The 20,996-nt window shown below is 40.1% G+C and overlaps 2 protein-coding genes across 4 annotated transcripts; both read left to right on the top strand.

Moving 5' to 3' along the window:
* The first annotated feature begins 555 nt into the window (after window positions 1–555).
* LOC108233340 (microtubule-associated protein RP/EB family member 3) lies at window positions 556–9,124 on the top strand. Of its 3 annotated transcripts, none has more exons than XM_017411741.3 (9): window positions 556–650; window positions 3,665–3,731; window positions 5,299–5,423; window positions 5,519–5,664; window positions 5,756–5,915; window positions 6,007–6,054; window positions 7,099–7,235; window positions 7,607–7,753; window positions 7,980–9,124. In XM_017411741.3, the coding sequence occupies exons 3-9, from the start codon at window positions 5,303–5,305 to the stop codon at window positions 8,043–8,045; spliced, it is 825 nt and encodes a 274-aa protein (XP_017267230.1). In that variant the 5' UTR covers window positions 556–650; window positions 3,665–3,731; window positions 5,299–5,302; the 3' UTR covers window positions 8,046–9,124. The 3 variants fall into 3 exon arrangements, with proteins under 3 accessions (XP_017267230.1, XP_017267229.1, XP_017267231.1); XM_017411740.3 differs by having other exon boundaries at window positions 5,296–5,423; XM_017411742.3 differs by lacking the exon at window positions 6,007–6,054 and having other exon boundaries at window positions 5,296–5,423.
* A 1,208-nt stretch (window positions 9,125–10,332) lies between these two features.
* On the top strand, window positions 10,333–20,807 carry tmem214 (transmembrane protein 214). Its single transcript, XM_017411729.3, has 17 exons — window positions 10,333–10,615; window positions 13,420–13,613; window positions 13,887–14,037; window positions 14,128–14,262; window positions 14,350–14,432; window positions 14,521–14,626; window positions 15,208–15,289; window positions 15,509–15,610; window positions 15,931–16,072; window positions 16,853–16,944; window positions 17,052–17,100; window positions 17,205–17,312; window positions 17,414–17,531; window positions 17,603–17,699; window positions 18,236–18,404; window positions 18,488–18,639; window positions 19,811–20,807. The coding sequence occupies exons 1-17, from the start codon at window positions 10,465–10,467 to the stop codon at window positions 19,938–19,940; spliced, it is 2,061 nt and encodes a 686-aa protein (XP_017267218.1). The 5' UTR covers window positions 10,333–10,464; the 3' UTR covers window positions 19,941–20,807.
* Window positions 20,808–20,996: the final 189 nt, after the last annotated feature.

Below are 20,996 nucleotides of genomic sequence, written 5' to 3'. Positions count from 1 at the left end.
TCCAAAAAGTAGAAAAAAGGAATTTAATTAAAATCTTTATTAAAGAACTGATTAAACCATTTGCAGAAGTTAGTAATTTTATCATTCAGCACTTCAGACCCAGCTTTGGGACATTTCTTTGTCACATAATCCTCCAATTCTTTCAGATGTGTTAAGACTGTAATCAGATTAATTTACATCTTTTTATTAGTTATATGTTATAATTGTCTTGATAGTGTTTTTATAAGACTGTGTGCAGATGACAAGCATGATAAAAACCCTCAATGATCTGAAAGTTCAAGTTCAGAAAGCAGTTTTTAATAACAATCCAAGAGAGTGGTAAAATCCATCCAGTCTTTAATTTGGGAAATTATAGGATGCTCCTTTTGCATTGAACTCAACTGGTTATTTGCTTTTTACTTTTCTAGAACATGAGCTACACAAGAGTAATTATAGTGAAGTAGTATAAATATGTTATATTTGAGTTATGAGCAGTGAAAGCCTCTCCAAAATGGCCGCCACGGAGCGCCAGTTTCACTCTGGCTGCTGCAAAATCCCGACAATGTCGTGCGCATGCGCAGTTCCAGCATCTTAGGTGGGAGCAGTCGGATAGCAACGGAAAGCTCAACAGAAACAACGGGACGGCGGTAAAAGGGACAGCGTTCGCCTCAGTGAGTAAAAAAAACAACAACCCAGCTTTGCTTCAGGACGCTCCTCTTTGGGCTCTAGGTTGAGGTGTTTGGCCGCAGACGTGGTTCATGTCTCAGATAAATACTTGTCCTGTCCCGCAGGAGACAGGCTTCCTTTCATTGGCAGAGAGCGCGTGTCTATTATCAAAAAGGCCTCCAGAGGGGGGTAAGGTTAGCCTGGGAAAGAAAAGTCTCGTTTTCAGTCACCCGTGAGGTGTATCTGGAGTTCACCGACGCGGCCGTGGCGACATTTAAACCACCCATAAACCGTTTAAACTCCCCGGCAGCGGTCCAAAGCCTCCCCCGCCTCTGAGCTCGGCTAGCGGCGTTAGCATCTTTGGCTAGCCGGGAGCTAGCAGCGACTCGCCGTTTAACGGCTGTAGCGTCATCCGTTAGAACCGAGCCGGGACTGAGCCACCGAAGAAGTTCGGCTGGTACCGTCCTTCGTATAAATAAAGTAAAATAAAATTTAAAAAAAATAGCCCGAAACAAACCGACACCGACCGCGAAGTTCAGGCTGGTACCGGTTTTCATGTGTGGTTATCATAAACAGGTAATATATTTACATCTGCGAACCAAAACAAAACAACCCACAGAGGGAAATATAATCAACAAAAACCGTTCTGATATATCATTTTACATCCTCCCTTAACAATAAATATTGTATATTTAATCTGTAATATTCAAAATAATATTTTAAGCTATCTTTCCGCTTTTTGCAGTTGCACCAAAACAAATCCTGATGAGGATTAATGATGTTTTTTCAGCTTCTCTAATCCCTCACATCTGTATTTACCCCCCTTTTTTAAACGATATAAACTAATAATTATTAAGCTTGTTATAAACCCTTTTAAGGGTTTTATAAAAGCATCTTAACAAACAAGATAAACATGTTTATTTCAAGCATATCTATTCTCATCATTATGCCTTTTCATATGTCACAGTATTTATTTTGAGTATTTATGCTGATAAGATATGTTTGTCAGGGAAAAAATGCTTAAAATTAACTTTGCACTCAGTTATATTGACTTTATAACAAGAACCTCCTGCCTTTTGGGGAAAAAATGTCTGTTTTTATACATTAAACATCTTTTTCTTGTATATTTTTGCTCTGTTTTGGTTTGTCGCTACAGAAAAACAAATTGCTTTTGTAATTTTTTTGCAACCCGTTCAGTTCTGTGGATCAGTTTATGGGTAAAATTAACTTTTCCTAAATTAGTCTGCTGTTCATAGGACAAATAAAAAGCAGAATGGTAAAAAACACAGAAGTTTAAACACGTGTAGTGCTTTAAATTTAGAATAATTCAAATAAGTCATTTGTTGACTGACTGGTTTGTCGTTCAGCTTCAGACCTGAAATGTTTTACTATGTTGTTACAAAATCTGAACTCCCACAAACTTTAATTTAAGATTTTACCCCTCTCCTAATAAGACGGATTCAACATGTAGTTTTTTTTTTAAAATCAAAATAATATGAAGCACAAAACAACAATAAACTTGACATTCAGTTAAGTTTCATTTTTACAATCATTGTTTCATTAAAATCTTTTTTTAAATCAGCATTTTATCCAAAACCAGAGATATTTGATTTTCTGTTATAGATAACATTAAGGGTTTTGGCACACTTTAAAATAAAATAAAACCCTTTTTTAATTTTGAATACAAATACAAAATGAGAGGATTCAACCAGTGAAGATAGTAGAAATATATTAGTACCTGGTACTTACAGTGTTCCACGTACCTAACAGTACTTACCAGCTAAGTACCAGGTGTTTACTTAGTAAGTACTATCAGGTATACCATATACACACCCTGTACCTAGTACTTAGTGAATACAAACCTGGTACATACCAGCTAAGTACTCTGTAGGTACTGGGCTGTATTATGTATTATTACTGTAAATGTTTTAGTTTGTTTTTGCTTAAAGAATGCATCAATTTTATTTACGTTTTTTTACTTTTAACAAATCAGCTTTATTGGTAGCAGTTAATTAAAAATTTGATTTTTCTGCAGTGTGACACTTCTTTTGTACAACTTACTCAGGTACATGTGGTGTTAAAGATAATAAATTTTGAGTTAAATTACAGTGGCTGAGATCCTCACAGCAGGAAGAACTTATAAATTCTAAAATCAACGTGTTTTTTTTTTAATGGTGTCCAGTTTTCACACTATTTAAAACTGATTTCTTTACTACTGTTTATTAAGATGCTGTTTTTCATCCACTTTAAAACTAAAAAAGGTTAATTTAAAGCTTCTTCTTGTTACCTCTGTGAAGCCCTGAGGTCAGGAAGTGATCGTTCAGCACTGCGTCCTGTATGCTGTTTATTTTGGAGCGGTTTGCAGGAAATGCTTCAGCTTTGTTGGACTTTTTCCCTCATCTCAGCTTCATATTCCTGTTAGACCGAACCAGCCCCCCTGATCTGAACTGAGCGCCGAGCAGTTAAACAGCCGGGCTGAAGGGATTAACGAGGCAGAGATTAGAGGCCATGAGTAAACTAGTTTATCTGCAACAAGTTTCAATGGAAACAAAAAAAAGGAGGTGTGGACAGTGATATAATTCTGAGGAAAACTGTGAGGATTTAACAGTCTGAATGTGTTAGATGGAGAAGTTTTTAACATAAATCAGACAGTCGTTTGATAGAAGTCGACAGAATAATCATTTATAAAATATATCTGAAATAATTATGACTTACAAATTATCCAGCAGTTTATACAGCGATCATCTGGAAATAAGTTATTCCTTGTGTTTTTTGGCACCTTGTATACATAATTATCACCACATGGTGTCAGTAATTTACTGAGCGGTCATGAAACAGCAGTTTTTGAATACTTTGCTGAACCCAGACTGTAGCACTTTTAGTAAATGGTTGAATATCCCAGTAGATGTTCTTGTTTGATAAAAACTAAGTTTGACACCAGCTCCAGCTGGCAGAGATTAGGATTTTTAAGACTTTTCTTCACAGTGAAATATGAAATATTTGTGTTTTCTGTCTCCAGGTCTTTCTGTAAGGCGGTGAAGCACAGCCCGGTTCTCAACAGTCCACACAAACACCACCCAGCACAGGTGAGTAAAGTGGGAGACGTACGGTGGCCCAGAAGGGTCAGCAAAATGCAAAAGCCACAACGGAGCGCAGCCACAGCTACACCAAAAGCTACAACACAACAGAAGTGCTGTAGCTTTTTGTGTTTGTGTTCTGTTGTGGCTTTTGCATTTTGTTGACCCCTCTGGGCCACCGTAGAAACTGGATAACTTGTTTAATAACAGTGTTTTATAAGAAATCTTGCCTTAACAAATCAGTTTAGGACTCTTGTTTTGAACAATCAGTGTAAGAGAAGCAGTAAATAAAATGGTTACTTGTTTTTTTTATTTATAAGAAAAATAATTTGATGACTACTCTTTGTTATCCCCTTTTAAAAACTAAATAATTTTATGCTTTTAGATGTTTTGATATGGGGGTTTATTTTCTGATTTTTTTTTTTAACAAGTCATAAACTTCTTTATTGCTTCCCTGTAGAATATTTGTGTCACAGAAAAGACAAAAATGACAGTTTTTTACACTAAACTTTAATCTTCATGTGTGTTTTCTAAGGTTATATTCTCACTGCAGGTCTAGTTTTTTTTTCTGAAATCTGATTTTTATTTGCGTGGTTGTTCACTCCACTGTGAACAGTCCCTGAAGTGACCTGCGGTGCACGTTGGATGCTACACATGTTAGTATGTTTATAATATAAATGCAGATTCACCTGTAGTGTAAACGCAGCCTGAAGGGCAGCTGGTGGCGTTAAATGTGTTGTGTTGTGTTTTTAGCTGGATTCAGGTTTTTATTAACTCTGGGTGTGCCGTCTGTACGAGACGTTGAAGTAAATCAATCAATCAATCAAATTTTATTTGTATAGCACATTTCAGCAGCAAGGCATTTCAAGGTGCTTTACATAATAAAAAAACAAAATAAAAACAGCATGTGACAATGAATAAACAGTAAGAAAGAGACAAACATCAAAAACCTGCACTCTAACCCTAATTTAGCCATAAGCAACTCTAAACAGGTGGGTTTTAAGTTGAGATTTAAAGGCACCCAGTGTTTCAGCTGTTTTACAGTTTTCTGGAAGTTTGTTCCAAATTTGTGGTGCATAGAAACTGAAAGCTGCTTCTCCTCGTTTGGTTCTGGTTCTGGGGATGCAGAGCAGTCCAGAAGCAGAAGATCTGAGGGGTCTAGACGGTTGGTACAGTAAAGTGTGCAGGTTTCTGATGATCTCACATTATCTCAGCCTCCGATCTTTAAAAGCAGAGAATGATCAGAAGCTTTGAGAAGACGCTCACCCTCCACAATATTCTGATTTCTATTAGATTAATAACACATCCAGGTTTCTGAAAGCCGAATATGGTTTTAGTCAGAACAAATGACCCGGATCGTTTACCAAAATTTGCAAAATGACGATTATTTTATCAGTCAAGCATCGTCTTGAAAACTAAAAACTAAAAAAAAAAAATTTAATAAAATGGCAGAGTGTGTAAATATCATCTTGGAAAGCTTCTGTAGTTGTTCTGGTCATAAACCTGCATCATACAGATCAAACTCAAAGAATATCTTCTCCTGATGAGTGAAGTTAAATGTCTGTGTGTGAAGCAGGAGGATGGCGGTGAATGTCTACTCTACTTCGATGACCGCTGACAACCTGAGTCGTCATGACATGCTGGCATGGGTCAACGACTCTCTACAGCTCACCTACACAAAGATCGAGCAGCTCTGTTCAGGTGAGCACACATCCTTATCTTATCCAACTTATTTAACAGTTTAACAGAGGTCATATTAGGGCTCCCGGTAAAACGACGCCTATTTTTTGTTGTAGGCGGGGCTTACTGCCAGTTCATGGACATGCTGTTCCCAGGGTGCATATTGTTGAAAAAAGTCAAATTTAACGCCAAACTGGAACACGAATACATCCACAACTTCAAGGTTCTACAGGCTGCGTTCAAGAGGATGAATGTGGACAAGGTGAGGACAGGGTAAATTTGGTCTTTTTGGTCTGTAAATCTTCTTCAGCCCTTTTGTTTCGGTCCTAAAGTTGCTTCTTTGTGTTTCTCAGATCATCCCTGTGGAGAGATTGGTGAAGGGGAAGTTCCAGGACAACTTCGAGTTCCTTCAGTGGTTTAAGAGGTTTTTTGATGCCAACTACGACGGGAAAGAATACGACCCTCTACTGATGAGGCAGGGCCAAGAAGGAACGCCACCTCCGCCCAACCCAGGTAAAACACACACACACACAGGTGTGTGTGAGATGTCGCAGCTTCATTTCATCACTTTCACCTCTTCACATAATCCCCACCTCTAACCCAGGTGAACCCATTCATCCTAAACCTAAAAGTAAACGACCGTCTCGCTCAGGTAACATCTCCATTTAACGTGTGTGTGTGTGTGTGTGTGTGTGAGGGGGTTTCATGCTTGCAGTGTCCTACTTATTCAGTTTATTGATTAATGTATTCTGGCTGGTTTTGAACAGCTTCTGTGGACAAACACAGAATAATAAAGAAGTTTGATTTAACATTTAACTCATTCTTCTCTACATCATTCACCCAACTAGCCTGGCAGACTTTATAAACTATAAACTTTTTAATACTCAAGTGGTTCATTATAGCTTCACATTTGTAATATCTGAATGTACCTTATAAAGTAAATAAAACAAAAAGGCAGATGTGCAGCAATGTGTGAAGGAGAAGCGTTCTCAGGATCTAAATGAAAGGAAATAAGCGTGTGTGTGGTTGTGAGTGTTACCTTTAGTGATGCATTTGTTTACGGAAGTATTTTTACAAGCCAATGTTTAAGGTTTAAATAGGTGAGATAAACCAAAAACAAAACAACCCAGAAAGCACCACAGAGTCACTGGACTGAGGAGGAACCAGTTCGCTTTGTTGCTTCTATTTGTTGCCGTTTCCACAAGTTCTGCAGATTTAAAATTTTAGACAATTTCTGAGTGAAAAATAAATCAAAATGTCATCATTAACAAACTGCAAGGTTTATTTAAAGTACATAAGGAGCCACATGTACTGTGGCTGATGTGCTTTAAATAAAATCTAACTCTGCACAAATAAATGAGCAACTGATTCTGAGATTTCTCAGATTTTTATGCCTGAAACTGATTTTCTTTTGTGTGTTTGTGTGTGTATGAACTAGTTTGTCTTTGATTAAGCTTGTGTGTTTAGACTCCAACCTTTCTATAAATTTGTCAACCAGCTGATTGGTGGCACTGCAGCAGTAAGTTTGAGTCTGTTTTTAGTTTCTGAGCTGTCACTGATGTAAGTCATCCCATATAAAAACAAAAGCTGTCATGGTTCTCGTTTGTACGATTCATCTGCATTCAAACGTTATTGACCCAGAAACCGACGGAGGACTGTAAAAACTCCACCCATAAACGGTGTTTCTGTCCCTCAGGCCCCATGAGAACGTCTCCCACAGCACCGAAGGGCGTCCCGACTCCACAGAGGCAGATCAACGCGCCGTCGGCCCGCAGGACCACGCCCCTGACCCGGAACGGAGGAGACGCTGAGCTTGTAGAACTTAACCAGCAGGTACCGCTCCTCTGGCCTGGACCCAGTTTTATTTTCATGACCTTTTAAGTCCACGAGCAAGACTTGCATCAGGGAGGCGTTGCTGCTTTTCCATATTCAAAACATGACAATCCTAGAATAAAGTGACAGAATTAGAAACAAGGCGAGTGATAAACATCAGAAGAAACATTTTAAATGGTGGTTAGTGGTGAGAGTGTGCAAAACTTTTCAACCAGATAGAAAAATAATATTTACGATTGACTTCTTATCATCAGCTGAAGGAAACTCTGCAGGGCTGACTGGTCTTATTGATAAATAACATCTGATGTACAGTTTCAGGGACAGAGACGTGCTGGCAGTTTACTCATGACTTTTCTTCCTGCTGGTCGCAGATTATGGATATGAAACTGACAATAGACGGGCTGGAGAAGGAGAGGGACTTCTACTTCGGAAAGCTGAGAGACATCGAGCTCATCTGCCAGGAAAACGAAAACAACCCGGTCCTCGGCAAAATCATCGACATACTGTATGCTACAGAGGTAAACGCAGTCTTTGAGGACACAGACGCAGCGCTCACTCTTACTTTTATGAACCAGAATCTGTAACATCTTCATTTCTGCACTACGTGAAAAACAATCTGGGTCCGGACCCAGACTGCGGTCTGCCATTTGGACGCCCCTAATATCAGCAAATGTAACAAAGTAAACATTAACGGAGGCTGTGTGCGAACGGCACCTTAACTCTGATATCAACTGTCTGTCGCAGGAAGGATTCGCGCCGCCAGAAGATGAGGAAATCGATGAAGGAGCACGAGACCAAGAAGAGTTCTGAAGCTTTTCTGTTTTCATTTTCATCCCTCACCTGTCATACTTTAATTAGACCATTATGTCATTCCCGTTCCTCTTTAAGTTACGACCTCCCCCCCCCCCGACTTCCTCCACCTTACCAACGGCTGTACATATTCACAGTGACTTTGTTGTACGGTCTAGCTTCCCAGACTCTTACTTTGAAAGGACACTAAACCCCAAATGTGTCTGGACTAGGGCCCAGCAGCCTGGCTTTGCTCACTCGACTAACTCTAACCTGTTATCAGAGGGGACAGCTGCACTGCAGGACAAGTTCAGTCTGTTAGTCTGTCAGAAAAGTCAAATTTAACAGCTTTGGGATTAGAGAGATGCAGCACTGCAACAAAGAGTGCTTTAAATCTGTCTGTCTGAGGAGGCTGGTTGCTTTCTCAGTCTGATCGGTGAACAAGACGCACAGACGTGCTTTGGGTTTCCTGCAGAGTTTATTCATGAAACCATGAAACGTTTTACGCTCAACATGATTGTTTTTTTTATATATATTTTGACTGGCTTTTACAAGGTGAGATTATTACAAAAAAATGTTTAGCCTTTTAGCAGCCATGGATATGGATATATTTTGATCATATGATGACAAGTGAACATTTAGCCCTCGGACATATCACAGACTTTGATGCTTAAAGCAAGTCCTCGCCCTAAAGAAATGAGAAAAAAAACTCATCACAGATGTGTTTTTATTCATCAAGTTGTCCCGAAAGAGAGTGACATGGTTCTGACAGCATGGTGTATTTATGTTTTTATTTATTTGTCTTTGCTAATCTAATCTGTACAGTTTCTGGGGGAAAAACAAACAAACAGGAAATGGTTTGGATTAGGGGAGACTGAAGGTCTTGCACTAAATGTAGCGAAACAAACCGACTGAAATGATCCAAAATGCCAACATGCAGTGACTGGCTGCTGCCAGGAAGATACAGGAAGATGCAATTTTATATTTTGTAAATTTGTTTTAAAGAAGTATGTTTTTTTTATTATTATTATTATTTGCATTGAACTCCTCAGTGGCCAAGTCAGAGGCATCAGTGTAAAACTTATTTATCAGACAAATACGAGGCTATAAATTCTTTAAATACTGCAGACAAACACTACTAAATACTAATGTTTGACTGTGTTAACTTAGTTAAACATTTTAGCTGCTATCGTTACTCCTCTGTTTCAGTTTTCATGTGTTGTAAAGCATTAACACATCACCGTGGCCGCCAAGGAAACAAAGGTTGGTTGTGGTCAATCGCCCAGCTGAGCATGTTTGACGTTAGTCGGAAGGAAACCTCGGACTCGCTCACGGTAGCCACGAGATCAACTTGCATCATTTGGAGTTGGAATGAAATAAAGCTCTGAGGTTTTAACAAATTCAGAAGCCTCCCTGTTTTCTGTTTGCAGTGTTTTTTCAGGAGCTTGTCATATAAATTACTGCTCAACATAAACTTACTGACAGCGACGGGCTGGATGTGCTCTCTGATGATTTAACCTTTTCTTTTTGGATGACTGAATCTGCTGCCTGAACCGACCGTCACTTTAAAACCAAAAACAAAACTCCATGTAGGCTCAGTCATTCCCCTTTTACTGATGTAGATCGGATCTGCATCCATACAAAACAGACATAACAGTGAAATTAATGCAGCTGATTGTTTAATAAACGTTTTAATTCACATCTCAGTGCTTCAACTCTTTAAAACCTGAAACTCGTTAACTTTGAGGGTCAGATAGGATCATTAGTTGATTAAAAATAGTGATCACTTTCATGCTTGACACCTGTACAGTCACAGAAAGGCACATTTAATCTGGACTTGGATGTAAAACATATGGTTCAAACTGTTCAACTGGCTCATTGTTTGGTCTAAAATGACTGATTAGTTATTAAAAAGTTCCCAATTTGCACATTTTTATGTATAACTTAATTTATTTCAAAAGCTAAGGTTCATATAAGGAAATTGCAATATAATTAGGACTAACAGAAAACAATCACGTATCAGATATGATTTCATAATTATGACAGCATCTTAATATTTAGGACTTAGAATCTCGTAATTATGAGATATTAAATCAAAATTAATAATTTATAATCATGACTCAGCGTCTCGTGATTATGAGATGCTGAGTCATGGTTTTGGAGTTTGTTTCAAGCCGCTCAAAGTGACTTTTTTAAAGTTATTCGTTGTTGAAACGTGTCCTAACTTCGCCTTCCGAAGAGAAAAAAATAAACTAAGGATTTGAACGCATCACTGTGACGTCATGCCGACAAAGAGACGTGGCACGCGGACCGCCGAACGTTCTGAGCCGTTCACGGAGCCCCTCACAGACCCAGCGACGACAAGGAGCCAGGAAGTCACCCCCCCGCCTCCTTTTCCCCTCCATCCGAACCGACACCAGCCCATCTGGACCCCCGAGACATGGCCTCGAACAATGGCTCCGCCGGGAAGTGGGAGGTCGTGAAGAAAGGGAAGAAAAGTAACGCAGCGGGACCGAAGACCGAGAAGAAGTCCGGCGGCGGCGGCGGCGGCGGAAGGAAAGCTCTGGGAGAATCTAACCAACCGTCCAGACGTAAGTCAACACGGCCTGCTCCAAGGGGGATGCTCGTCGCCGTTTCCCCTGGCTTATAGTTCGCAAATTAAACACAAATAGGAGCCACCTGTGCACAAAAACTTAAAAAAAAATTCAAAATCAAACTATACGAGCCTTGAGCTGCTGACCCTGAATGCCTCACGGCTGACATCTGATTTGACAAGCTAGCTGTAGCTAACCGTCACTCGTTTTTTAATATGATATTCTGTTTTGTTGTTGTGTTTTTTTTATTTAGAATTACTCCCACAGCTTAAATGCTTGTGTATTTATTACAAACAGATCGCTAATAGAGCTCTCAGTGTTTTTTTAGATACAGTAAAAAGCTGTGTTAGCATGTCGAGTTAGCATTAGCTTCTCAAAACCATCATCCTCCTAGATCATTTTTACCCAGCTGTCAAATCCTCCTGTGTTTCCTGTAGGTTTCATTTCCTGAAGCCAGTGTTTGTTTTTATAACCTTTATAAGTCAGTGTGAGGGTCTTTATTGTTTACATCTTGGATTAATTTTACTTCTATAATAATTCTGATGCAAAAACACTTTAATTTAAAATCTCCAATAGCTTCAGTTTTTACCAGCATGACCCCTGTCACATGCAGGTCTTCAGGTTTTGTGAAAATTATATATGTTTTTGCCTTTTTATAGGTTTGTGGATTCAAGAGACAGACTTTTAGGTTCGTTTAGTGCTTGAAGTATGCCCAAACATTAGATTTTAATGGGCAGGTCACTACAGATATAGTTAATATCGAACTGATGGAAAGATGTAGATGTGCACAAGAATTAGCAGGAATTTGAGTTTTTTAAATATTCAAAAAATACAGTTGCAGACTGTCAGAGCCGCTCTGAAGGTCTGCTGGTCTTCTCTGGTTCAAGCATCAAAAGTGACATTTATTTATTTGTTTTATTTCCTGTCAAGTCTTTGCAATTTCATGTCATTCCTAAATAATTATCTACCTCGTAAATCGGAAGCTTTCTGACTACTTATAACATTCCCAACGGTGTACCAGGGATGAATAAAAACAAGGTTTTAGTGCAGAAGTTGCAGCCATTTTCTGCATGTTTTACTTTTTAAAGTTAGTTTTGAATGGCGGTGAAAGGGGACATATTCAAATCAAATATCAGTAACTCTCCTGTGTTTAAAGTAATTTAAGTTTATCCTGAAAGTCTCTCATGAATCTCGTCAGAAACGGTCAGTTTTTAAATTCACTGAGAGTGTGAACTCTGCTCGTCAACGTGGGGATTTCAGACCTCCTTAAAAAAAGGGGAAGAAATGAAACTTCACAACCGTCAGCAGAAAACATCACCTGACCCTAAAAAGGCCTAAAGCTTTATCCTGATATATTCAGTTAATATAAGTTGTCTCATTATTTGGTTTATTAAATCACCAAACAACAACCCTCAGTGATATTTCCTTAACATCATAGAGACGTCACATCATAATTTCCTTTCACTTAACTTGTAAGAAACTAAACTTAAATTCTGTTGGAGGAAACTTGTTGTACTCAAAGAATGAGCACCAGTTGTTTGTTTGTGCATAACTTTTATCTCTGAATCTTCCCGTTCAAAGTCTGTCGGCCTGATAAACTCGATCATCGCTCTGTCAGTGGGTTAAAGTTAATAAGAAACGTGTGTTTACGTTGCTGCTGACACGTAATCACATCTGGATCAGCTCTGAACTCCAGCAGGTTACCGTTACAAGCACGCGGTCGACAACCCATCGGGTTAAACTCGTCTCCGGATCATGAGGCGCTTCACGTTGAGCTGCGGTTTCTTTTCATGACCGTCCAGCTTCGAGCTCTGCTGCAGGAAGAACGATGTTTGGTTCTTCCTGCGAACGATCTAGTTATTTAACAGATATTTTTGGGATTTCTTGAATGATAAACATGTCAAGTTCTCCTACAACGTATGTGAAAATGTTTAAGGTTATTGGGTTTTTTTTAAGGACGAAATGTCAAATACTCTTTGGATTTATAGCAGTAAAAGAATGTTTTGTTTTGTTTTAAATGTCTAGTTAGGTTACTTAAATTTTAGCTTCAGTGCTTCTGATTTGTGCCAAGTTTATCAAAACTGAGCTGTTTGTCTTTTCATTTCGAGAACCGTGAGACGTTTAAATTATAACAACTACAGATCGGCACAAGGAAAGGTACGCAAAGTACATTCCCCGTTTGTCGCCCACCACGTTCCCCGATGTGTCGGACTTATTTAAAGTCAGGACTGAATGGATAACGTTGGATCGACAGTAGTCGGAGTCTAGATGGAAAAAATGAGAGCGCAGTCCAGCGGGCCGCCGTACGGAGGACCCATCGTTAAATGCTGCGGATGTTGTTGCATCTTTTAGGTTAAAGATGCCTCGTTTATGAGGTGGAATACAAGGTGGAAGCTGATCTGCTTCTTATAGGCCTCTGAGAGGTTTGAAGAGAGCTTTCTGATGGCGTCTGGTTTCCCGATGCCGACTTGTTTTGTTTAAGTTCACTTTGTTGGAGACTTCTGGTTGGTTAACGCGTTAATTATCAACAATGGCGTGAAGAGGGAGTCGTCTTTAAATAACAAATACTTGAAACTGTGCTGCTGATGCCTAGCTCCTTGTCTTTTGTAAAATCAGTCTTTTTTTGGACGCCGACAGCCTGTTATGAAAGTCATGGAGGGAGGGCAGATGGGAGGAGCTTTTAGGCAGCGAGCCGCTCAGAAAGCGAAGCATCATAACCTCGTCAGTGAGGATAGAAGAAAGTCGAAGAGTTTCAGAAAGCCACAGCTTTTTAACTGTTGCTGCCGTTTCTCTCCCTCCAGCGCCCCTGAAGATGTCGGAGACTCTGTACGACGGTTTTGAGAAGATCGGGAAGAAGCAGAACAAGGAGCAGGTTCCACCTCCGGCTGAGCCGCAGAACAAGAAGCCCTCGTTGAATAAACCACCCAAGAAATCAAACTCGAGCAATACAGTCGCACCTGCAACTTACAAGACTCTGGAGGAAGCTTTTAAAGCTGTAAGTAAAAAACATGTTTTAATTTCCCTTAAATTAAACTTGTCTGAAGGTTCTGAGATCCTTACAGGGATCAAGCTGAATATTTTTCAATAAAATAACTCATGAGACTTTATCAAGTCTTCAGTTGAAGCTTTTTCTGCAAATGAAATGAATTTAACAGACTTCCAAAGCTAAACGGCTTCATTAAAAACACGCAGAAACAAAGCTGCAGCCTTGACAGCTTCAGGGCAGAAAAACATCCTGTTTTTCCCTCCCGCCCCGGTCTGTTTTTAGCTGGACGTTGGGGATCTGAAGCAGCAGCTGGCCCGCAGTCAGACCCTGTTCCCAGAAAACCCTTCGGTTTGGGTCAAAGACCTCGCAGGATACCTCAACCTGAAGCTGACAGCGCCGGACAACGAGCCCACGCTCAGCAGCTACGCTCACGGTCAGCTGCTCTCCTGCCTTTATCTGTATACACCAGTCGTAAACATTTAAATTCAGAATTTAAGCATTTTTCTTTTCTTTTTTATTTCAGATTACCCATACTGCCTTACGGGAAAAGAGCTGAGGGGTGTCATCAAAGGCCTCATCGGGCGCTGCAGCAACATCCTGCCGGATTTCATCGACTACTGTGTTTACACGATGCTCAGGGAGCTGGACCGGCAGTCGGGTAGATCCACATCTTTGTGTTTGAACAGCATCGCACTGTGCGGGTTAAAGCTCAGAGGGGAATAAAAGCTCTGCTGCTTGTTTTCAGGAGAGCCTCTTCATGGATACAGAGTTTGCATTCAGGCAGTCCTACAAGACAAGCCTAAGATAGCCACCCAGAACCTGCCAGAGGTGAGCTCATCCCTGCTGCTACAGATCGAATTAAAATGGTTCGTGATGGTTTGTGATTAAAAGTGTAATTCAGTTTGTTTCTCCTCAGTATTTGGAGCTGCTGCGCTCGGTTCAGAACCGTCCTGTGAAATGTTTGACCATCATGTGGGCTCTGGGCCAAGCCGGATTCTACGACCTCAGTCAGGGACTCCGAGGTGATTCCTCCAACTTTACACACTCATGACGCCGCAGACACCCCATATTTTGACATTTGGACATAATTTGGAACGTAATAGCCCCGATCCTGCCTTTATTCCACTTTCCCAACGAGGCGGGATTGCAGAAACGCTGGTTGAGGTTCACTGGAGGATAGTGCACGTTGGAGCGGTAACGCCCAGCAAGGACCAGATTTCTGCCTGATATTTGTCAGCGCCAGTCTGCGGGGGCTCGAATGTTCTTGGAATATTATATAACAACCTTCAGCTGGAAAATAAGGTTATTTGAAGAGCGTTTGTGTCTCTGAAAGGGCAGGAGAACTCAGCTGACTCGATAAACACGGGAAACGAATCCTTGTTTTCTGCAGAATCTTTAATCAGAAGAAAACGGCAGAATGAGCTCAAACAGGATCTGTTTAAACATTTATTTACAGAGGAGGTGCTGCAAGTTATTTGTAACTTTTATTTGTAGGATTTTCTTTTTTGATTATCATTTATTTAATTTACTGAAGACTGAAAAGTTTCAGCACCTGATTTTTAAAATCAAAAGCTGATTAATTGAGTGTGTTTTTGTGCTGCAGTGTGGCTGGGAATCATGCTTCCTGTTCTGGGAATCAAGTCCTTGTCCTCGTACGCCATCGCCTACTTAGAGAGACTTCTCCTGTAAGTTTGCCACAGATATGAATGCTTTATTTCTTCTGTTATCACCAGTTTTAGACTCTCCCCGTCCACGTTGTCTCTTTTCTTGTATTATTTTTATTTGCTGTAAAATGTTAAAGAATAACTACTGAAGTGTGAGCTCGTTAACATGGACTTCCTGTTGTTGGTAGGTGGTAATTGTAGATATTTTAGGTTCTTACAATCTTTTTTTCTCCCCCTCAGCCTTCATACAAACCTGACGAAGGGATTTTGCATCATGGGTCCAAAGGAGTTCTTTCCTCTCCTTGATTTTGCCTTCATGCCTAAGAATGCCCTGTCACCAAGGTAAAAACAAACAGTTCTTCTCATTTATGGTCTAATAATCTTATTGCTTGTGCAGAAATAAGTTGCTGTTTAAAATGGATGACAGAGGATTTTGCCCTGAAGCTTATAGCTAAATAAACACCCAAAAGTTGTGACTAAGAGAAGAAAAAAGCAGATTTCATATAAACTAAATGCTTCTTTTCTAACTTTTAAATATTAGATTCTTCCTCACGTCTTCCAAAACCCATACAAAGTTGCTTTTTTTCATCTTGGATTATTTGTTAATGAGTATCAAAGTCTTCAATAAAATATTTCTTTTTTGTGACCCTGTTTGCTCTCAGTTTGCAGGAGCAGCTGAGGTGTTTGTATCCTCGGCTGAAGGTCCTCGCTTTTGGCGCCAAACCGGAGAGCACGCTGCACACGTACCTGCCGTCGTTTCTGTCCAGAGCTACGCCGCATTGTCCCGACGACATGAAGAGAGAGGTGAGGTGCTTTATAAACAGCTGCTGGTGGATGTTTTTAAGGTGGACATGGAAGATCCTGAATCAATTTTCAAATGTCAGAAAGTGATTTAAATGTTAATCCGTGCTGCTGCTTCAAGATTGTCAGCTGAATAGTTGCCGTTCGGTGCTTTTTGTCCCAGTACAGTTGCCCTAGCTTCCATCCTTTTATCATTTCTGTCTGTAAATAAAAGTTAAAGTTATAACTTAACTGTTTATAGTCAGGACTTGGAAACATTTGGTTTGACATGTTGCTAATCGTGTTAGCTCATCTGTGGCATTTTCAATATTAAGGTAGCATCTGTGCTAATTGTTGGTGAGCAGCCTGTGATTGGTGGAGTCCTGGTCCTGGTCCTGGAGGACCACCGTCCTGCAGGTTTCAGGTGTTTTTCTCTGCTTTGAAACACCTGATCTAAATGACTGAGTGATTTACAGGCTTCTGCAGAACCTGAAGACCTGCTGCAGAGCAGAGAAACACCTAAAACCTGCAGGATGGTGGCCCTCCAGGACCAGGACTGGACACCACTCCTGTAAACTCTTTTATTTAGCATGGAAATATATCAATTTAAAATGTAAAAAGTGCCTAAAGATTCCCACCCCTGGAATCTCAGAAGGATCTTTTTTAGTAAATATATTCAGTGATCTGAGACTTATTTTGGTTTGCTGTTTTTACCAGTTAATCTAAATGAACATGCTGAGGTTTACCCTGTCAGCTGGTGAGATGTTGCTCTGATAAACGAGTGTTTGTGTCCGTCTCCTGCAGCTCCTCAGCAGCATGACGGAGTGTCTGTGCGTGGATGTGCAGAGTCTCGGGGTGTGGAGGCAGCTCTACACCAAACACCTTCCCCAGTCCAGGTGAGACGGACTCGCTTCCCTTAAACTGTGACAGGAAGGAACTAAACCTGCCTATCTGTTAAAGCTTTGTGACCAAACTGTCCATTCTTCTTCTTCTTCTGCTCCAGTCTGCTGTTGAACCATTTACTGAACTCCTGGAACATTCTGCCACCAAAGGTTTGACTCCTGATGAATTCGAGGGGTCATCAGGCCCTCTGACCTCACTGCGGAGCGTTATTATCTCCTGCTTTGACTCTGAAGCTTCTGCTTTCTGTTTCCAGTTACGGAAAAACCTTGAAGAAACGATCCAGTCTTTTCGAGTCACCAACGACGAGATGAGAGACACGAATGAATCTGGAGACCTTCAGGAGTGCAATGCACTGTGCCAGGTGAGACCGAAGTCCTCAGGTTAATCATTTTAAATTCTGCTTTATTTTACTCTGAGTTAGACCTGGATCTTATGCATTTTTTTCTTCTTGCGTGTCTCCAGAACCTTCAGGTAAAGATGCAAGGCCGCGGGTTTCCCTGGACCAAACTGCTCATGGTTCTGCTCGTGTTCGCCGCCGGTTTCATCGCCCACGACGTCCGATCCCACGGCTCAGTCGCAGGTTGGGCTCGGTGCCGTTGTTGTCAGCGTGGTCGCCGGTCTTCGTGCTCACGACGTTGCGTGTCGTTTCAGATTCCACCACGGCGTTGTATCTGCGCTCGTCGGGCGTCGCGGCTGTGTCTCAGCAGGCCTGGAGCAAAATAAGCGTCTACTCCAAGCAGGGCGTCAGGTAGGACCTGACCGCGGGCTTCCTTCTTCACTGATAATCTGAGTTCATCCAAGTCATTCAGATAACAGGCCTCCCGTCAACTTCCTGTTTATGCTGCTGTACAAAAAAAGATTTTCTCTTTGGTTAAAACATAAAAGAACACTAAAATCTGGCAAAAATCTTAATAACACTGGGTCTTTTCTGTGTTTTTAAAAATAAAAGCAGCTGTAAATGACCTGTGATTAACCAAAAAGCTAATTTTGTGTGATGTCTTGTTATTTTTTTTATTATTAATCAATAAACGTCACTTAAAATCCTTGTAAAGCTCAGATAAGCTGGTGTAGTTTTATATTCAGGGCTGTTTCCAGTATGATGTAAATGTTCAACATGAAAACAAGCTGATTATGACTGAAGAGTTAAAGAAACAGATCAAATGTGAAAGAAGGATAAACGGTGCAGCTGAGCAGTTTTTGTCATCAAACCAAACAAATAAACATAATTTTTCAGCTGATTGTCTTGTATTTTATTCAGTGTGTTTATTTTTCCTTACTCTACAGCTGGTTGGAGAAAAACGCTCCGTATTATTACTCGGAGTGTGCGCGGGTGTTGGGTCCGGTTGTGGAACAAGGTGTAGAAAAGACGAAAGCGGCAGCCGTGTTCATCTCTGATAACACCACGCAGTTCGTCCTCTGGGTGAAAGAAACCACGCCGCTCGTCGTAGACTGGGTGAGGCTTGGAGCGCTTTTTAATTTGAGTTTAACGGAAACCGAGCGCCGACACTGAGCTGGACTCTGTGTGTCTGTTTCCAGGTGTACACAAACACTCCAGAGAGTGTGTTCCAGGCGTTGGCATATTTAAAGGAGCTCCTGATCTTCGTCCATCAGAACTACGTCCTGCCGGCGCTGACGAGCGTTTCTGAGCTGCTGCAGCGAGCATGGACCAACCTGCAGGACACCTGCAAGTCAGTACCGACACTTTCCAACTGCAAACCACCTATTTATACATTTAAATGTAGTTTTTTTGCAAGTGTTAACCTAAATTAAATCGATAAAATAGATGTAGCTGCACAGAATGTTTATTTTGTTCTAATTGTCAGACTAAATATATTAACCAGAATGATTTAATGTTGTCTCACTGACACCAACAAACTTCCTCACTGAGAATAAGAACTTTTAATAACATCAGCTGAAATTATCTCATTATTCTGGCTGATCTGCAACAAATTAATAAGCTTTTCTTTAAATTTGTAACAAAACAACATTAATGGAAACTCATTTTAGTTTATCAATTTAAATGTCAAAGCTTTGGGCTGCTGTTTAGATAAAACAAGTGAATAAAGGAAAACTATTATTAGGACTTTTATTTGACATTTTGTAAATTAACTATTGGGAATAGATCACTGAAAGATTTTCAGTTTTGTGTTTTTCCTGTTGGACCTTTTCATACTTTGCAGTATTGGATATTATGTGCTTTTATTTAGAAAAAATTTAAATTAAAAGAAACAATTCACTGAAATAAGATGATAAGAAGTTTTATCAGTGCACAAAGAACAAATGAGCTTAAAATATAATTATTAACTCGAGAAGTTGCATTTTCTGAAGCTAAAAGTAGCTTAAGAAGACAAAAATAAAGACAGATTTTGACGAGAACAGTGCTTTTTAAATGAATAAACAAATTGTGTTTTTGTAGGAGAGTACTTGCAAATAAAGTTAATATTTTAAAAGTATAAAAGTTTCAAAGACAAAAAGCAGTGAATACTGAGTCATCATTTACAGAATAATAAAAAATATATTTTAAATGTAAAAAAAAGGAGATAAAGCACATTCAGGACCAAAGTTTAATAGGGATAAAATTATGGAAATACTTTTTTATTCTAAGTAAGATAACATTTAAGAAGGAATCAGAACAGGCCTCTCTAAGGTCAAAGACAAGAAGTTAAAAATTTTAACTTCAAACAAATTTAAAAGACCATTTTTGTGTGTGTGAAACCTGAAAGCAACATTTTAAACTTTCCTACCTTCGTTGTGTGTAAACCTTTCATCCTGGATTGTTAAATTTTAGTGATTTTTTTGCTCCTCTGGTGTGAATCTGCTCTGATTTCTCTGCGCCGTCTTGTCGTTTGTTCCTCGCAGCGGGGAGGTGTCGGTGTCGTGTCTTCAGGGCCACGCCTTGTCCTTTACAAACTCAACATGGCGGCTGCTCCAACACACGACCTCGGCCATCAAGACGTGGGCTCAGGAGCTGCTGACACGAGCAGGATAACACAGCAATATAAACACACACACACACACGGTGTGTGTGCAGGCAGATGCTGTCCACACACACTCTGGCGCAGCGTGAGGCAGCCTTTCAGAGCGACGGCTCCTCTGAAGCCACGATCGGCCGCCGCTCAGAAGAAAACAAACTCAAAAAGACTCTTCTGTCTCTTGTTTTTGCTAAATTTTATCGATCCGTTTGCTGTTGTATAGACGTTTCTACCAATCTTTTTGCCACTGCTGGATGTGGAGGTTGTAGTTTTTTCTCTCTCCCTAAGTTTTTCTACAGCTTTTGCTTTAACCTCTGAACTATACAGGTGATGTAATTTATATAAAAAAAATGGAAGTTTGTAGATTTATAAACCATTTTTATTTAAAGATGATTAAAAATGTTCTAAGAGAACCTGGTAAAGGGCAGGGAGAACATAAACATGCCACTGAAGACCTTATTTAAACTCTGAGGACCACTTTGTCTCTTGCTTTGTCTCGCTCAACCTTCACCAAGCTGATAATAAAACAGAAAATAAGGAATTTACTCGTCCAGAAGTGGAAGATCAGTTCAGAAGGAGAAATAATCGGTCCGCTGTTTCTGTCATCTTGCTTCGTTTTGTTCCCTTTTATGCTTCAGCCGCTCGGTTTCCGAGCCGTCAGGTGCACTCTTCTTCTGGATTTGTGTTTGTGCTCATTTTTCGAAACGGTGTCGCGACCGGCTCTTTGCCAACATCCTCCTAATGTTTTGAAACCCGGCGGATAAAAAACATTTCAGACCAGCTGATTGGTTTAGAGCTCCTTGTGCGCAAGATCGTATGGAAATGGCAGCAACTCGTGTCTTAATTTGTAATGTGAATCATTTGTAATAAAGACATCAACCCAACTGTGTTTGGAAATACTTTTCTTTGAGACAACCGAATCACATTAACTTCATCCACTGACAGATCATTTTTATTTTTATTAACTCAGAAGTTAAAGGAACATAAAAGGAGGGAATGTCAGAAAACTATATTACAGCTTTCCCTGGCAGTAACTCTGTTATTTAGAAACAGTAATAGATAATAGACTTTAT

Source organism: Kryptolebias marmoratus, linkage group LG19 (genome assembly GCF_001649575.2).
Source record: "Kryptolebias marmoratus isolate JLee-2015 linkage group LG19, ASM164957v2, whole genome shotgun sequence".
Taxonomy (NCBI): Eukaryota; Metazoa; Chordata; class Actinopteri; order Cyprinodontiformes; family Rivulidae; genus Kryptolebias; species Kryptolebias marmoratus.
Note: the sequence above shows the minus strand (reverse complement) of the source record. Positions and strands in the feature narration are given on the sequence as shown.